A 13,845-nucleotide genomic window follows, 5' to 3' on the forward strand; every position below is an offset into this window, starting at 1 on the left:
CTCTTCCGTATAGCAACAGCCCCCTCCCATCTCTCCTTTTTCGCCTCTTCTCCCTGGAATCCCCTTTCTGTCCCCCCCACACCCCTACCCCCCAATCTCCTTCCCTCTTTCAAAATGCAGACAGATCTCATTCTCCATGTGGCTTCACCCCCTACCCACAATGCACTGGGTGCTGCCACTGGCTTTAGATGTGGCAGTATCTGTGAAGGGGGCTCCTCTCTTCTCCTATCTTCTCTCCTCCCCTCCTCTAAGCGACAGACTGACTCGCTCCTCCCGCTGGCTCCCACTGCTGCGGCAGCATCTGGATGTGGTCGCCATGGCAACAGCAGCGGGCCTGACCCCACCTCCTCTCTCCTTCCCTCCTCTCCACACACACTCTCTCCCTCTCTCACACAGACATAACGCCTCTACCCCTCCTGCTCCCCCTCTCCTTCTCTTAAGCTTTTTTTTTTCTCTGAGCGACTGGGTGCGTTTCCTTCAAGCTTGACCTGGATTCTGCATACGGCGCCTAGTCTGCTACGCTGCATGTGTGACAGTAGTGATGATGACACAGTGAGACGGGCGCGCATGGTCAACTGACCTGTTTCCACGAACTTTTAGGGACAAATACCAAACTGGAAATTAACTCCTTACATCTCATCTATTCTCCTTTATTTGTTTCTCACCTTCCCTTTCCTCTCCTCCCCCCAATCACTACCACCACCCTCTTTCTACTCCCACCCATGTGCTTCAGGGAAGAAGCAAGGGGCTGCAAAAAAAAAAAAAAAAAGCGTGAAAAGGAGTCAGCTGTACCGTCCCTCCTCCATCACTGTACTCCACATCACACCCTAAGCCACTCTGCAACCCCCTCCTCCCCCTTTCAAACACCAACCCCCCATCACAAATCCTTGCCTCCTCAGCTGAATATTTGAACAAAGATATCAGCCTCCTTAAGGCAGATATGATCCGGTTTTGTCACATTGACGTATGTGGCTCTTAAATATATCACATTCATTGTACATTTCCTCTTCCTTGGCTCGCTGTGTGACTAGATGCGGGTGCACCGGCAGCAATGTGTGCACATGGACCTGTAGACCCACACTTTGCTTGATATGAGTCACAGACATCAGCCATTGAAATCCAAGTTTTCTTTGAAGAGAGAAAAGGGCTCTCTGTGCATGGCGCAGGAATGACAGCACAATAATTTATAGATAAATTAAAATCATGGACTGCACACTTCATAGACTGTTGCATACTTTTCCTTTTGTTTTCATGTCTTTTATCTACAATAGAATTTATTAGAAAATCAAATCTCACTTTGTTGTTGTTGTTTTGGGCTTTTATTTTCATTGGATAATTTTTATTGTTTCTGCTTATCATTTGCTAAACCAGTTCAAATATTTTCTGATGTTTATGTATGGTTTGTATTACCTTATGCATATATGATTCCACCACTGTCAGACATAAGCAACATAAACAGACAGACATGAGCGCTGGAATCATCAGAGCTTTTGGGGATGAAATAATAAAACCACACTGTATGCTGCCTGTGTTTTGTTCCTGTTTTGTGACATTATGGAACATATTGCAGCGATATTTGTGCCACCTGAAAACACTGATCAATTAGGAGATATATATCCTGTGAGAACCAGGACAGCGATTATATGCATGTGGCAGAGGAGTAGTACATTTGAGAGAAGAAGGCTGACACAATAAATATCAGCCCTGCTTTACCGGGCAGCCTAGTCTGATGCTGTTTCTGGGAAACCAGTGTGAGGCTGGCACACCTGTTGGTCTCCGGGGAAATGCATCTTTTGTAGTCTTATGAGGCTCTCTGTATCTGTGTGCTCTTGTGTTCCCTCCAAATTTGGACCGTGAAAGATATTTATTTTGATACATGACGTATGGCTGGAGGGGAAGGGATTCGCAGGAAAATTACAGCCGTGAGGGAGTGTGCCTTGATCAAATTAGTCTTTCTAATTCAATCTGTTCACAGCACTTGGAGTCCATCATGGTTTATTCAGTAAGGTGAGGATACTAATTGTGCTCTGGTTTCTCTCTCCCTCTCTCTCTCTCTCTCTCCTTTCACCTACTTCTGCACATATGTGGTGATTTTCTTTCATCTCTGTATCCTCACCTGTATACTGCAACACACTCCTTCTCCTCTTTTATGTCCCCACCCCCGCCCACTCTTTCCGTACCTCATTTCATCCTCCCGTAACAACTCTCAACCCTTCTCTGGGCTTCTTCTCCATCTCCACTGTCACTGTAGTAGAGGTGTTGGACCAGCAGAGGGTGCTGAGGACAGGTTGCCTGGTGTCGGGGGTCCACACTCCACCCATTCGCCGCAACAGCAAGCTGGCCACCCTGGGGCGCCTCTTCAAGCCCTGGAAGTGGAGGAAAAAGAAAAATGAGAAGCTCAAGCAGAGTTCCACAGGTACAATGGTGGGTGGGTGGGTGGAGGGTGAATTGATGTTGTAGGGAGACAAAATGATGCAGGCACTCTCACATGCTCCTCATCTCCTCTAATGAATTAGGTTAGGAAGAAATAACGAGAGGGTGTGGGCGAAAAGATGTGACAAGTCATACTCTAACCGTTTGATGAAGTCAGTCCTCATCAATTTATAATGACACCAGATAAGACTTGAATACATTCTTTGTTGAAATCACTGAGGTGTACAGCATGATATTGTGTACAAAGGAACAATCACTGCTTGTTGGTTTAATGCTGACACATACTTTGTTGGGTGTTGCTGAAATGAGTGTTATTTGATTCTTACAAGGACTGGGCTCTATGGTTGACATCAGCATCACAACATCAATAAAAAATATTGTGCCAATGTCAAAATGTACCACAATATGGCAAACGCAAACAAAATCACATATTAAAAAAACTAATTATGGTTGAATGCAATGAACTTTGTTCTAGTGTTATATGTGACATCAGCCCCAATTTATACCTCTCATATATTACCATTACATTTGAGGCACAGAACTATGAATCTAATTTTCAGAAAAATAAATACATGGCGATCTTTGAAAAACTGTTCTGAAGGTATTTCCAAAATCATCAAAGCTTCTTCTAACCATCTGGATGAATAAATATTCTGCCTGTTGCACGATAAAAAAGATTTTTAGCCAAGTTGCAACTCTGTTTCCTGATCCAAACAAAGATGGTAGCAGGAAATTAGATAATTATGTCCTTGCTGTTTTTGTACAACACAAGAAAAAAAAAGATTATTATCCACTTATTAATTTGGACAACTGAAGACAATATGATCATATTGTCACAATACAATTTCACTGCAAGTTGTTCAACAGTAATAGTGGGATCATCACAGTCACCTTGTGTCTGCTTTTAAAAGCAGTCATAGCAGGTTTATCTACAGTATGTCTTGTCATATCATTTGCTGAACACAAAGCTAAATGTGATCCTCTTGCTGAAAGGGAGGGTGTTATTGAATCAAGGTGATTTAAGGAGTGAATGTCATTGAGCTAAAACACAGTTTGTCACATCAGAGGTCTGCTGCAGTCCATCTCTCCAGTAGCTGCTCTAACTCTAACACACTCTACTCACTTATACACCTGATCCCTTGAAGGGTTGCATGCTGATTGGTTGAGCTGTAGACATGGATCTAATTTAACTGTACTCATTTTTTCATGAGCTTATTCTGCCATGACATGATATATATTCACTTAAAAAGATTTGCCAATGCCAAGCATGTCTTTTCATGTTAAAATCACACATTTATTCCTAGAAAACTATATTTTTAGTTCTATATAATAGTATAGTTATAAATTAACCCTCCAGCCAATAAACAGACTAAAACAAGCCTTTCACTACTTAATTAATGTCATCGTATTGCTTTAAACTGTTTAATCATTCCTATCTGATTTACTGTAACAGGAAATACTTAAAATCAAGGAAGCAAGATTCTCTCAAAATGCTGTTTCATGGCGACTGTATTGAATCATCTGTCTGAAAAGAGAGAAGTAGAAGAGATTAAGCAATAGAAAACATAATAGCATCAAAACTAGAAATTTCTTTTTATAATGGGAGATAATTCACATGTAACTTTGTGTATCCACAATATATAAATCATGACGGCTACACATACTTCTCTCCATTCACAGATGTAGCATTATCCAGCAGTCTTCTGTGCCACGACCCACACTCCCCCACCCAGGGCTGCTGCTCAGATGGTACACTCCTGCTTGGAGGATTCGGGGGACCTTTAAGCCCAAACCTCACCGTCAGCAGCGTAGAATACCTTGGTCCTGAGGAGGAGCACCCCCCACCAGGTAGGATAATCCTTCACTCTACTCAGAGTCAGCCAATCAATGGTCGTTATGGACCTGCAAAAGTAACAGTTAAGGGAACAATTGATTTGTTATGTGGCAGAGTATTTTTTTTTTGCCTCAGCCTAGCTCTATAGCAGATCAATGTGAGAGTGTATAAGATTGAAATGATCAATTTGATAAAATGCTTGACATCTTATATCAAAGATTTACAAAAATAAAATGTTGGTGTTATGAAATAATGTCATTAGTGCCAGATGTACAATATGTATCATAAGTAAAGGTTTGAATTACATTTGCTCATTTTGCATTTAATTATACACTATTCATAAAGCTATTGCTTTGGCAGATGAAGAAGTGTTTGCTTTTGAATCAATGTCACTACGCATGTGCCATTAGAGGGCAGCAAAGACAATTAAATGACGTTCTTTGCCTCTGCTCTTATCTGCCATAGGTGTGTATAAATACATACAATGAGCATATTTAATAGAAATCTGAGCAACTGTTGCAAATAATAATAATAATGATAATAATAATAATAAGTTAAGTCAGTTATAACCTAACTGTAAATGATGCGCAACAACCCTGAACATCCTTTTAAATGTGTTTCCACCAGCTGCCAACCTTTAGCATCCCAATGGTGACATTATATTTCTATTCCTTGTGACACTACTTACCTCATTTACATTTCAAAATGTTTTCCTCTTTTGTTAATGTCCTCCAGTAGCTGCCCCTCTCCAGGATTGTGAACGGGTGGAAGAGAACATACCACTAACAGATGAGGAGGGAGACGAGGAGGTGCACCCTGCGGGTGATTTACCTGAGGGGCTGCAGGATGTAGGAGAGCAGATGGAAGAAAGACCAGAGGAGGAGATTCCTCCAGGAACTTCCCCACCACAAGTACCTCCGAAACTTTTGCCCCAGCTGAGTCCTGGAGATGGTGAGTGCTTTTGTATCCCATATATATGTATAAATGCGCAGGTGACAAAAAAACCCAACCTGATTAGTAAGAGGAGGAAAGTAACTAGAGCTGCAACAATTAGTCACTTAATCAATTTGTCGATTGATGGAAAATTAACTGGCAACAATTTTGATAATCAAATAATTGTTTAAGAAATTTTTAAAAGCAAGCTCCCCAGTTGCAGCTGGGAACATGATGTTCTGACATTACTGACATTTTACAGACCACATAATCATTTAATCAAGAAAATAATTGGTTAATCTACAATGAATATAATCATCAGTTGCAGCACAGAAGGTAACAAATACACGTTTCTATACAGGGTATGAGTCGTCACTGAATGGTTTGATGAGTATAAATATTATATAAATCATATGCTATTGGGATATTTTGAAGTGACAGCTTGTTACACTCACCACCACAATCATCAAAACTCCAAATGATGGAATATCTTTTGGAAGAATTAGTTTCAGAGACTTGTAGAGTTTATGCAATAGTGCATTTAAACTGCTCTGGTGGCCCAACACATCACTAATATTGTTTTTTCCTTTAATTTTTGTACAAACTACAGATTTTTGAAATCTGTAGTTTGAGTTTGCCGTTTATACCTTGTTTCACTGCGTTGACACCACTGCAGGGTCAGCAAAAACAAGAGTTTCAGGGGTTGTTAAGTTACTCTTACATTAACATACATATACTGCAGATGGCAGATTGGAAGCGATTTGCTCTCATTTCTTTGCAAAAAAACTTGTGGAGTTTGTATTTTTTTTCCTGTGTTCATATTTTTTTCTCCAGATGTTCAAATTTCCTCTGATATTACACAGATGTGCAAGTCATGTGGACTGGAGAGTCTTAATTCCCATAAGTAGAATTGTAAATGTGTTTCCTGTCAGCTCAGAATCAGTAAGATAAACTCTATCTAATGTGATCCTGCATATAAAAATACAGACATGTTTGTAAAATTAATAAAAATAGCTGCTGTTATTCGTCCTCCAGTATTTATCTGCTCATCCCTCCCTTTCAGATTCAGGCCCCATGTCGCTCCCTGCTCACCTGCCCAACTCCTACCTCCCCAAGGAACCTCCACCCAGGGCCACAGAAAGCTTGGCTTCAATGACCCTGCCACTGAGAGGGCCCCTGGCCAACCCCTCAGGGTCCCCACATCTAGGCAATATGATGCACCCTCCCATGCCCCCTAGCTGCATTATGGAGGAACTGCAGAGAGCCTTCGCTTCCAAGAACAGGCAGGAGAGGTGAGTCCTCAGGTTGACCCCAAACATGTTTATATAAGCTTCCTCCATCAGACATATTGAGACTATGAAAGCCAAACCTGTCCCCTTTTTCAGTCTGATGTTAAAGCTAATGCTGTTATTGATGAACAGCTTCTATCTCTTTTGACAAGATACAAGTACTGGGTGACTAAAATGAGGTTTACTGACAACATTAAACCTACATTTGCCCTCCTCCGTGTGTCTCCTCAGTGTCCATGAAGGGTGTGAGCAGGGCTCACCCCCGCGGCTGTGGTGCTCTGACGGACGGCTCTCTCGCTCCTGCAGCTCCGAGAACCAACACACATCATCTCTGGGAGGTGGATGTGTGGGAGGTGGAGGGTCTGACTGGCCCAAGAAGGAGGCGGAGGAGAACAAGGAGAACGTGCGGCTGGACCAGTGCTTCTCCAACACCTCAGGCCTCCCCACCGACCTGGATGGCTGGAATGAGTCCGTCATCTCTGGTGGGTCAAGAGCTTAAAAGTATGACTCACAGTGCAGTCTGAAGTATTTAGACAATCACCTATATTTTCTTGTTTTGTCTCTGTACTTTCTGTATACTGGATTTAAGATGAAACATTGACTATGAGGTTAAAGTGCTGGTGTTTGCTTTCAAGTGTTTACATTTAAACTTAATGACCAGTGTAGGAATTGTTACATTGTCATTGTCTTACTGCTCTTTCCAAAAATGGTAAGGATAGCTTTACTAAACCTGAAAGGGCTCTGGGACAAAAATCAGCTTAGGGCCACTAATGACCCCCTTTCCCTCCACTCAAGTACCCATCAAGTACAAAAAACACACAGCCAAAAACAAACAAAAAAAAAACATAAAAAAGTGTCCCTGTCCAAATACTTCCAACTGTGCTGTAAATAATTGTTGAGATTTAGTGGTCACTGACATCTTTGGGATGAGGGGCTTATTGTTTGGATATGAAAAGGAAAATGAAGACAAACACTGTGCAAGTCCACAAAAGTTGATGATGAGTTTGGGTTTCCAGTGTGTTAATTCATGCATGCATTGTTGCAGGCACACTTCCTCGCAGGCTAAGGAAGGAGCTGCTGGCAGTTAAACTACGAAACAGGCCCAGCAAGCAGGAGTTGGAGGACCGGAATATCTTCCCAGCCAGGAGTGACCAGGAACGCCAAGAAATTCGCCAGCAGATTGAAATGAAACTTGCCAAGTAAGCAATGAAGTCTTTCCTACTTATCTATCAGTGATTTATATGTTGAAACCATTATAAATAACAGTATTAGGATCATGAATTTTGTCTTGTGATAGAAATATAAAACGTTTCAATCACATCAATGATAACTTCTCTTTGCACTAGCTGAAATATCTTCCAAGCTACTGTATAATCCCTTAATGTCACTCTGTGGTTAAATAATGATTTCAGTGTTATTGATGGTGCACACCTGCCTGGGTAATGCTTTTGCATGGTAAACCTATATGCTTAATTGCTTCAGTTGCATAAAACCCAGCAGTAGGTGGAGGTGAGATAAAAAATCTGAACCATCTAAGCGGATTATCTGATTGTTTTGCATGGATTTGATTTATGTTGTGTAATCTGCCACTGCTCAGAGCAGACTGTTTGGGTGTAATGCTCAAGGCCAATCCTCATCCTGGGAAGCCGCTCTATTATATACGAGCCTTGCACTTAATCATTTTAAGTAACACTGGGAAGACTCCCCATGGGTGGAAAGAGGATATCCAATCAAACTGGTGAGAAGGCCAAATGGAATAAACAGAAATCCTTCGACATGAGAAATGTGTGTGTTCAGCCAATTGCTGGATACTTGTAAAAACAAAGAGCAATCACTTTCACAGTTTCAGGAATGCAACAAGTACAGACAGACGCTGCTTCCAGGAAATCTCTTTGTACAAGACGCACCGCTGATGTTTGTATCTGTGTGCTTCCCTGCTAGGACATTAATAGAACAACTGTTTTTTCTTATACAACTGAGAAACCTAATATACAAAGACTGACAGCAGCCGTCTCGTGTGTGAATATGTCACAAGACACAGGTTCTTTAGCACCAGCATATCAAACAGGGGCATGCCACAGTGTTACATAACCTGCTGTGCAATAACTCACAGCCAAGCACAGAGCGACTCCCACACTTTCTAGAGAAGAAGATCTATCGTCTGTCTCCGAGACAACTAAGAATACCGCCTCCCTGATCTATTCTTGGATTCACTAGGAGAAAATATTTTATTGTTGCTTGAGAAAAGGTGTTCACAAGCAAACAGCTTATGTAAAGGCGAGGATGGAGCACAACTGCGGCTTGCATAAGAGCTAGCAGGGTCAGTGATTTAAGACAGAGGGGTTCCACTTGTAGTACAGCAGGGAGAGAAGCTGTTTGCTATATAAAGATCTAGTTCTAGACAGCATTGGGTTCAATTGATTGATTCTTTTTTGAACCATTTAAATTTCTTTACGAGTACTGAATAAATTAATGATCTCGCGAGAATCAACAAGGACTCTTAAGGCAGCCTCATTTATGTGCTTCGTGCTGACTTGGCTGGAAAAAAAACGAAACAGCTCCAGCATTTTGAGAGGCTGTGTAAAATTTATGCACATCTACAAGCCATCTGTTCCAGTTTGCTGCTTTGGTTTGTCTGAATTATTATCACTGCCATAATCTGTAAAGCTTGAGGGTCTAAACAAGTTATCTTATTATTACTTCATCTACAGTATCAAGCATGTGCAAGAAAATGAGTTTTCATCTTACTGTATATGCATAAATTGATGGCATACTGCACCATTTCAGAGGGAAATCCAGGCTAAATATAGCTCTGAATGGTGAAGAGAAGGGCATACTTATTGGAGGTAAAAAGCTCATTTCCACTGGGAATTCACAGTGAATGACAAAACAATCCATCACACACGCCTCTGGATTTCTCCTGTTGACTCCCAGCTTACACTCAGTCGGCTCTCTTCTCCATCCTATCTGCAGCTCACAATGAAAACCTACTGTTACATTTGCTGCAGATCAAGCAGAAAATGCCATCAGGACTTATGGCGGATAATGACACCTTGTCCATCTATTGTGTCAGTGATGGATGACCTTTCTATCTTTAGAGACTCCCTGCCTGGCACTTGTGCTGCAGCCGCACTCCGCTGTTTCTAATCTTAGCTTCTGACACTGTTTAATAATGCATTTCCCCATGCCCTCCCCTCTCTCCGCAAATGTGTTGTTGGGGAGTTATATCAGCAGAAATAATAGGGGGAGGATGCAGGTGGGGGTTGGCTACTGTACTTGAAAAAGGAAGAAAGCTGGGCATGGCTAATTTTGACTCTTTGTGCGGTTGGCAGCTGAACTGAAAGAAAAGACTGAAAGCCTCTGCCACCCACTCATTGGTTTTTCATTCCTTTGTTTGGATTTTTCATCCCTCCCTTGGCTGGCAGAGTTAGATTTTCTATTCTCACTCATATTATTGCAGAACCTCCTGAGTGACAAATAGAAAGCCTCATGCCAACTGGTGTTTATGCGTCATCATGGTATTCTGGGGACACCTTTCAAAGTCTAGTTTAGTTCCGAAATGACTTAGTACCCGGATGTAGAGCTTGTTGAGTGAGACGCAAATGCAGTGAGTCAGGGTGTTGTCTCATTCAGGGATATTCCCAAATAAACCATCTTTTGTCACCTGAGAGCGGCACAGATTAATAAGGTTTTATGATTCATTTGGCTCACAGAGAAGAATATCTGACTTTGCTACCAAAATAGTATTTAATATTAAGTGTGATATCTGATTTCTTCAGCCTACTGACAAGGACAACAAAAGAAAGTGGTCCGTTTCTAAAAATAGCATCAGATACTCTGTAAAGCACATACAGCTCTGTGTGTTAGAGTGAAATCTCCATTAGTGTGTTGCTAGGGAGAAGAGAGAATTTCTGCGGAAGGACTATTGTCTCAAAGATACCAAGTGTTGTTGCTAAGCAACTCGGCGGCCAGGTCAATAATACAGTGGATGGTTGTATTCGCTGGGGCTTTGGAAGTGATTTTCTGTTTCATCTATTTAAAATGTAATACTGGCAGAGCTGTGGGGAACACTTTGTCTCTCCGTTTGTTTTTCGAGCAGTTGTCAAGCAAAAGAGACGTGATGGGCTGATCCACACCTGAGATTTTAAGATAGTAACATTGAAACACATCTGATTTGATCAAAAACCACTTTAACCAAAAGGGAACCTCACAGAGGAGGTAAACTAAAAAGAACAGATACAATGGAAGCAGATTTCCTGTTTTTCATTAATATACAATTGCAAATTAGGAAGAAATTCATGAGTATAAATTCATGAGTATAAATTATGTATAAAATGCTTAAATTGTTCTAGACTTTCTTGGCGTTTGTGTTCTCTTTCTTTCTCAGAAGAGAATTTACAAGGGGAGTCAAACTATTGAATTATTCCTCATGCTGTTCCTGGATGTCTAGTCATGCATGTGTTAATTACCAAAGACTGATTGCTTGCCTGTACTCATTACAATGTACAGTATTGAGCAGAAACTGTGTTTGGGAGGGTTTGAAACAACATACTGTACTGTAAGAAACTGCTTTCATTCCTCTGCCAGCGTTGTTTCATTGATGTAGGAGACACAGAAAACAAACCTAAGGCAAACATTTATTACATAATGCTTTGTACTGATGTCTTTACTGTTAAGATGGTGGCATCTGTTGCTACACAAATATGGTTTTAAGTTTGTTCAAGTCCTACTTAGCAGTGTATAGGAGACTAAAATGATTTTATTAGCTATTCAGCGCCTATCTACCCAGTGGTACACACACACACACACACACACACACACACACACACACACACACACACAAGGCCATAAGGACTTCGTGTGTGTACAGGTCGCAGTATGTGTGACCTAACTTTGATCTTTTTTCAGGACAGAACTATAAAGTGTCCAAGGTTAGTTTGGGTGAGGGGATAAAGAGACTCCAGCTGCGAGGCGGCATTTTGCCCTCTCTATCCCTTCCACCTCTGGCGGTGTGCTGTGGGTTGTGCCACATGCTGTCTGGAGCTGAGCTCTGTTGTGCAGCTCACATTTATTATTTATACAAAGTATGCTCACACACACACACACTGGGAAAACACTGGATTTTGGAGACCTTTCAATTCTTTGATGGTGAGGAAACATAACAGCTTGAAATAAATGTACTAAAAGTGATATGAATGTATATATTTTGTCAACATAGTAAAGAAGAGATTATAAATTGTACAGGTCATACAACAGCATTTTGAATTCATTATTTCATTCCCTTTTTAAAATTGATTCCCCCTCCCTTTAAAAATGTATCATTTATAGGACTAAAAATAAAATGAACTGGTGCAGCGACGTGAGTAAGATGAGTGTGCCAGTAGCTCAGGAGGTTGGGGATGCCGTGAGTGGGAGCCTATTAGGCTCCGCCTCCTAAACATTATGCATGCAGTAACCAGGGAGACTGGGGCAGTCGCGCCCCAGCAGCCCATCACGACCCACTTCAAAAGCGCCTGTAGTCTGTGGCGGATAGTAGAGGAGGCTGCAGCGGCGGTGCAGAGTAAACGCAATACGGCAGCTGCACTTGAGATGCATCATATTGAACTCGAGAAATAATTTGGTGGAGGATTCTCAAACAGGAGAATTGCGGTTCTTTCACTATTCCAGATGTGGGGAGCGCCTCTGCCGAAGTATCACAGTCGCGGTTTGGATGCGAGATGGAAACATAGGGGATTCCTCTCGAGAACGCGCACAGTGAAGAAACTACAGCCGGTTTAAAGACGATAGGACCGTGACAGTTGAAGTCAAAATGGTTCAAAACGTGGTTTTGGTGTTTCTCCGCAGGAGGCTGAGCCAGAGACCGAATGTGGAGGAGCTGGAGAGTCGAAACATCCTAAAACGTAAGTTAGATTTCTGCAGTCAAACTACCGCCTCTTACCTTGATTACTAATGTTTACAATTTAAAAATACATATACAAAAGCCCTGATCAAAAATACTTAAAACAGGGCAAGATGATGCATTAATGATAGCACAGTGTAGTAACTTTACATTATTCAGGAGCAAAGAGCGCATGAGTGCACATTTCTTCTCCTCACTGTAAACCCTGTTAGAGGAGGGAGGGACTGAATCTGAGAGATTCTCGACATGACAAACTTGTTATAGCCCATCTGACTCCATTTTTTTTTAGACATTTAGATTAATTTAATTATACAAGGGTAATCAATAGATGTGTAGATTTACAGGAAATAAACATTTAAATGAAAAAATAAAGTACATTAGCTGCTGATAGGGAATGCCTTTCTGACTGGACTGTTTTCTTTTTCCCAGAGAGAAACGACCAGACAGAGCAGGAGGAGAGGAGGGAGATCAAACAGCGGCTAAACAGAAAGGTACAAAACTGTGTGATATTGTCTCTGAAGCATGTGTGTACCACCCTTCTTTTGAGTAATAGTAATTAAGTAATTTTCCATTTATTTAGAGGGATTTGTTTCTGGTATCTGAAAGCAAAACAATATCAATAATACCAGAAGACCATTGTAGGCATGAAGCACATAAAGACTGTCTATAAATGTTTGTCCCATTTCTTGTTTTCCAGCTCAACCAGCGGCCCACAGTAGATGAGCTGCGAGACAGAAAGATTCTGATCCGCTTCAGTGACTATGTCGAGGTGGCCAAAGCTCAGGACTATGACAGGAGAGCAGACAAGCCCTGGACTCGGCTCTCAGCAGCAGACAAGGTGGGTGTTAAGTGAGGAACACAGAAAAGACGAATAATATTTGAAAGAAAAGAAACTTTTTTTCAAATAGTAGCCACACATGTCAACCATCATGACCTGCCACTAATCATTTGTACTTATCACCAAAACAAGTTCACTATTTAGGCCAGTCTGATAACAGATTTCCCCAATTCTACAGTGTGGCCTATTACTCAGCATCACATGTTGCTGTTACAAGCTTATCTCACAAAATCCCCTGTTTGCTTTAGTTTTTTTAGGCTGATTACATTTTCTCTTCCTCCCGTTGTCACTTTGCTGTTCAAAGGTTGCTGCACCCCGATGGCTCAGGATGCACTTAGGGACGCACTAATGCCGCTTTTTTTCTCTCCCACACAGGCTGCAATACGAAAAGAGCTGAACGAGTTCAAAAGCACTGAGATGGAAGTACATGCCTCAAGCAAACACCTAACAAGGTCAGTGTACTAAAGTGTTTAGTGTGTGTGTGTAGTATGTGTTTGGGAATGCATGCGTGGTCTATTCTGGGCTGCGGTGGTCTAAATTTAGCTCTCCTTGCTCATCCAGAGAGCACCGAGGAGCTAAAGATAGATGTGGGTGTTTCTAAATAGGGGGGTAGGGGAGG

General features: G+C 41.6%; 1 protein-coding gene across 2 annotated transcripts in view; it reads left to right on the forward strand.

Annotated features, from left to right (window-relative positions):
• phactr3a (phosphatase and actin regulator 3a) overlaps nucleotides 1-13,845 on the forward strand; it is a 31,581-nt gene that overhangs the window by 16,269 nt on the left and 1,467 nt on the right. Inside the window, exons 2-11 of one of the 2 annotated variants that reach the window (XM_044352016.1) lie at nucleotides 2,252-2,416; nucleotides 4,114-4,281; nucleotides 5,003-5,218; nucleotides 6,264-6,492; nucleotides 6,721-6,971; nucleotides 7,535-7,688; nucleotides 12,334-12,389; nucleotides 12,818-12,879; nucleotides 13,086-13,226; nucleotides 13,602-13,678. In XM_044352016.1, coding sequence (XP_044207951.1) covers nucleotides 2,252-2,416; nucleotides 4,114-4,281; nucleotides 5,003-5,218; nucleotides 6,264-6,492; nucleotides 6,721-6,971; nucleotides 7,535-7,688; nucleotides 12,334-12,389; nucleotides 12,818-12,879; nucleotides 13,086-13,226; nucleotides 13,602-13,678 — 1,519 coding nt within the window. The remainder of the gene's footprint in view (nucleotides 1-2,251; nucleotides 2,417-4,113; nucleotides 4,282-5,002; nucleotides 5,219-6,263; nucleotides 6,493-6,720; nucleotides 6,972-7,534; nucleotides 7,689-12,333; nucleotides 12,390-12,817; nucleotides 12,880-13,085; nucleotides 13,227-13,601; nucleotides 13,679-13,845) is intronic. The other variant, XM_044352015.1, reaches the window with a different exon arrangement.

This window comes from Thunnus albacares, chromosome 5 (assembly GCF_914725855.1).
Source record: "Thunnus albacares chromosome 5, fThuAlb1.1, whole genome shotgun sequence".
Taxonomy (NCBI): Eukaryota; Metazoa; Chordata; class Actinopteri; order Scombriformes; family Scombridae; genus Thunnus; species Thunnus albacares.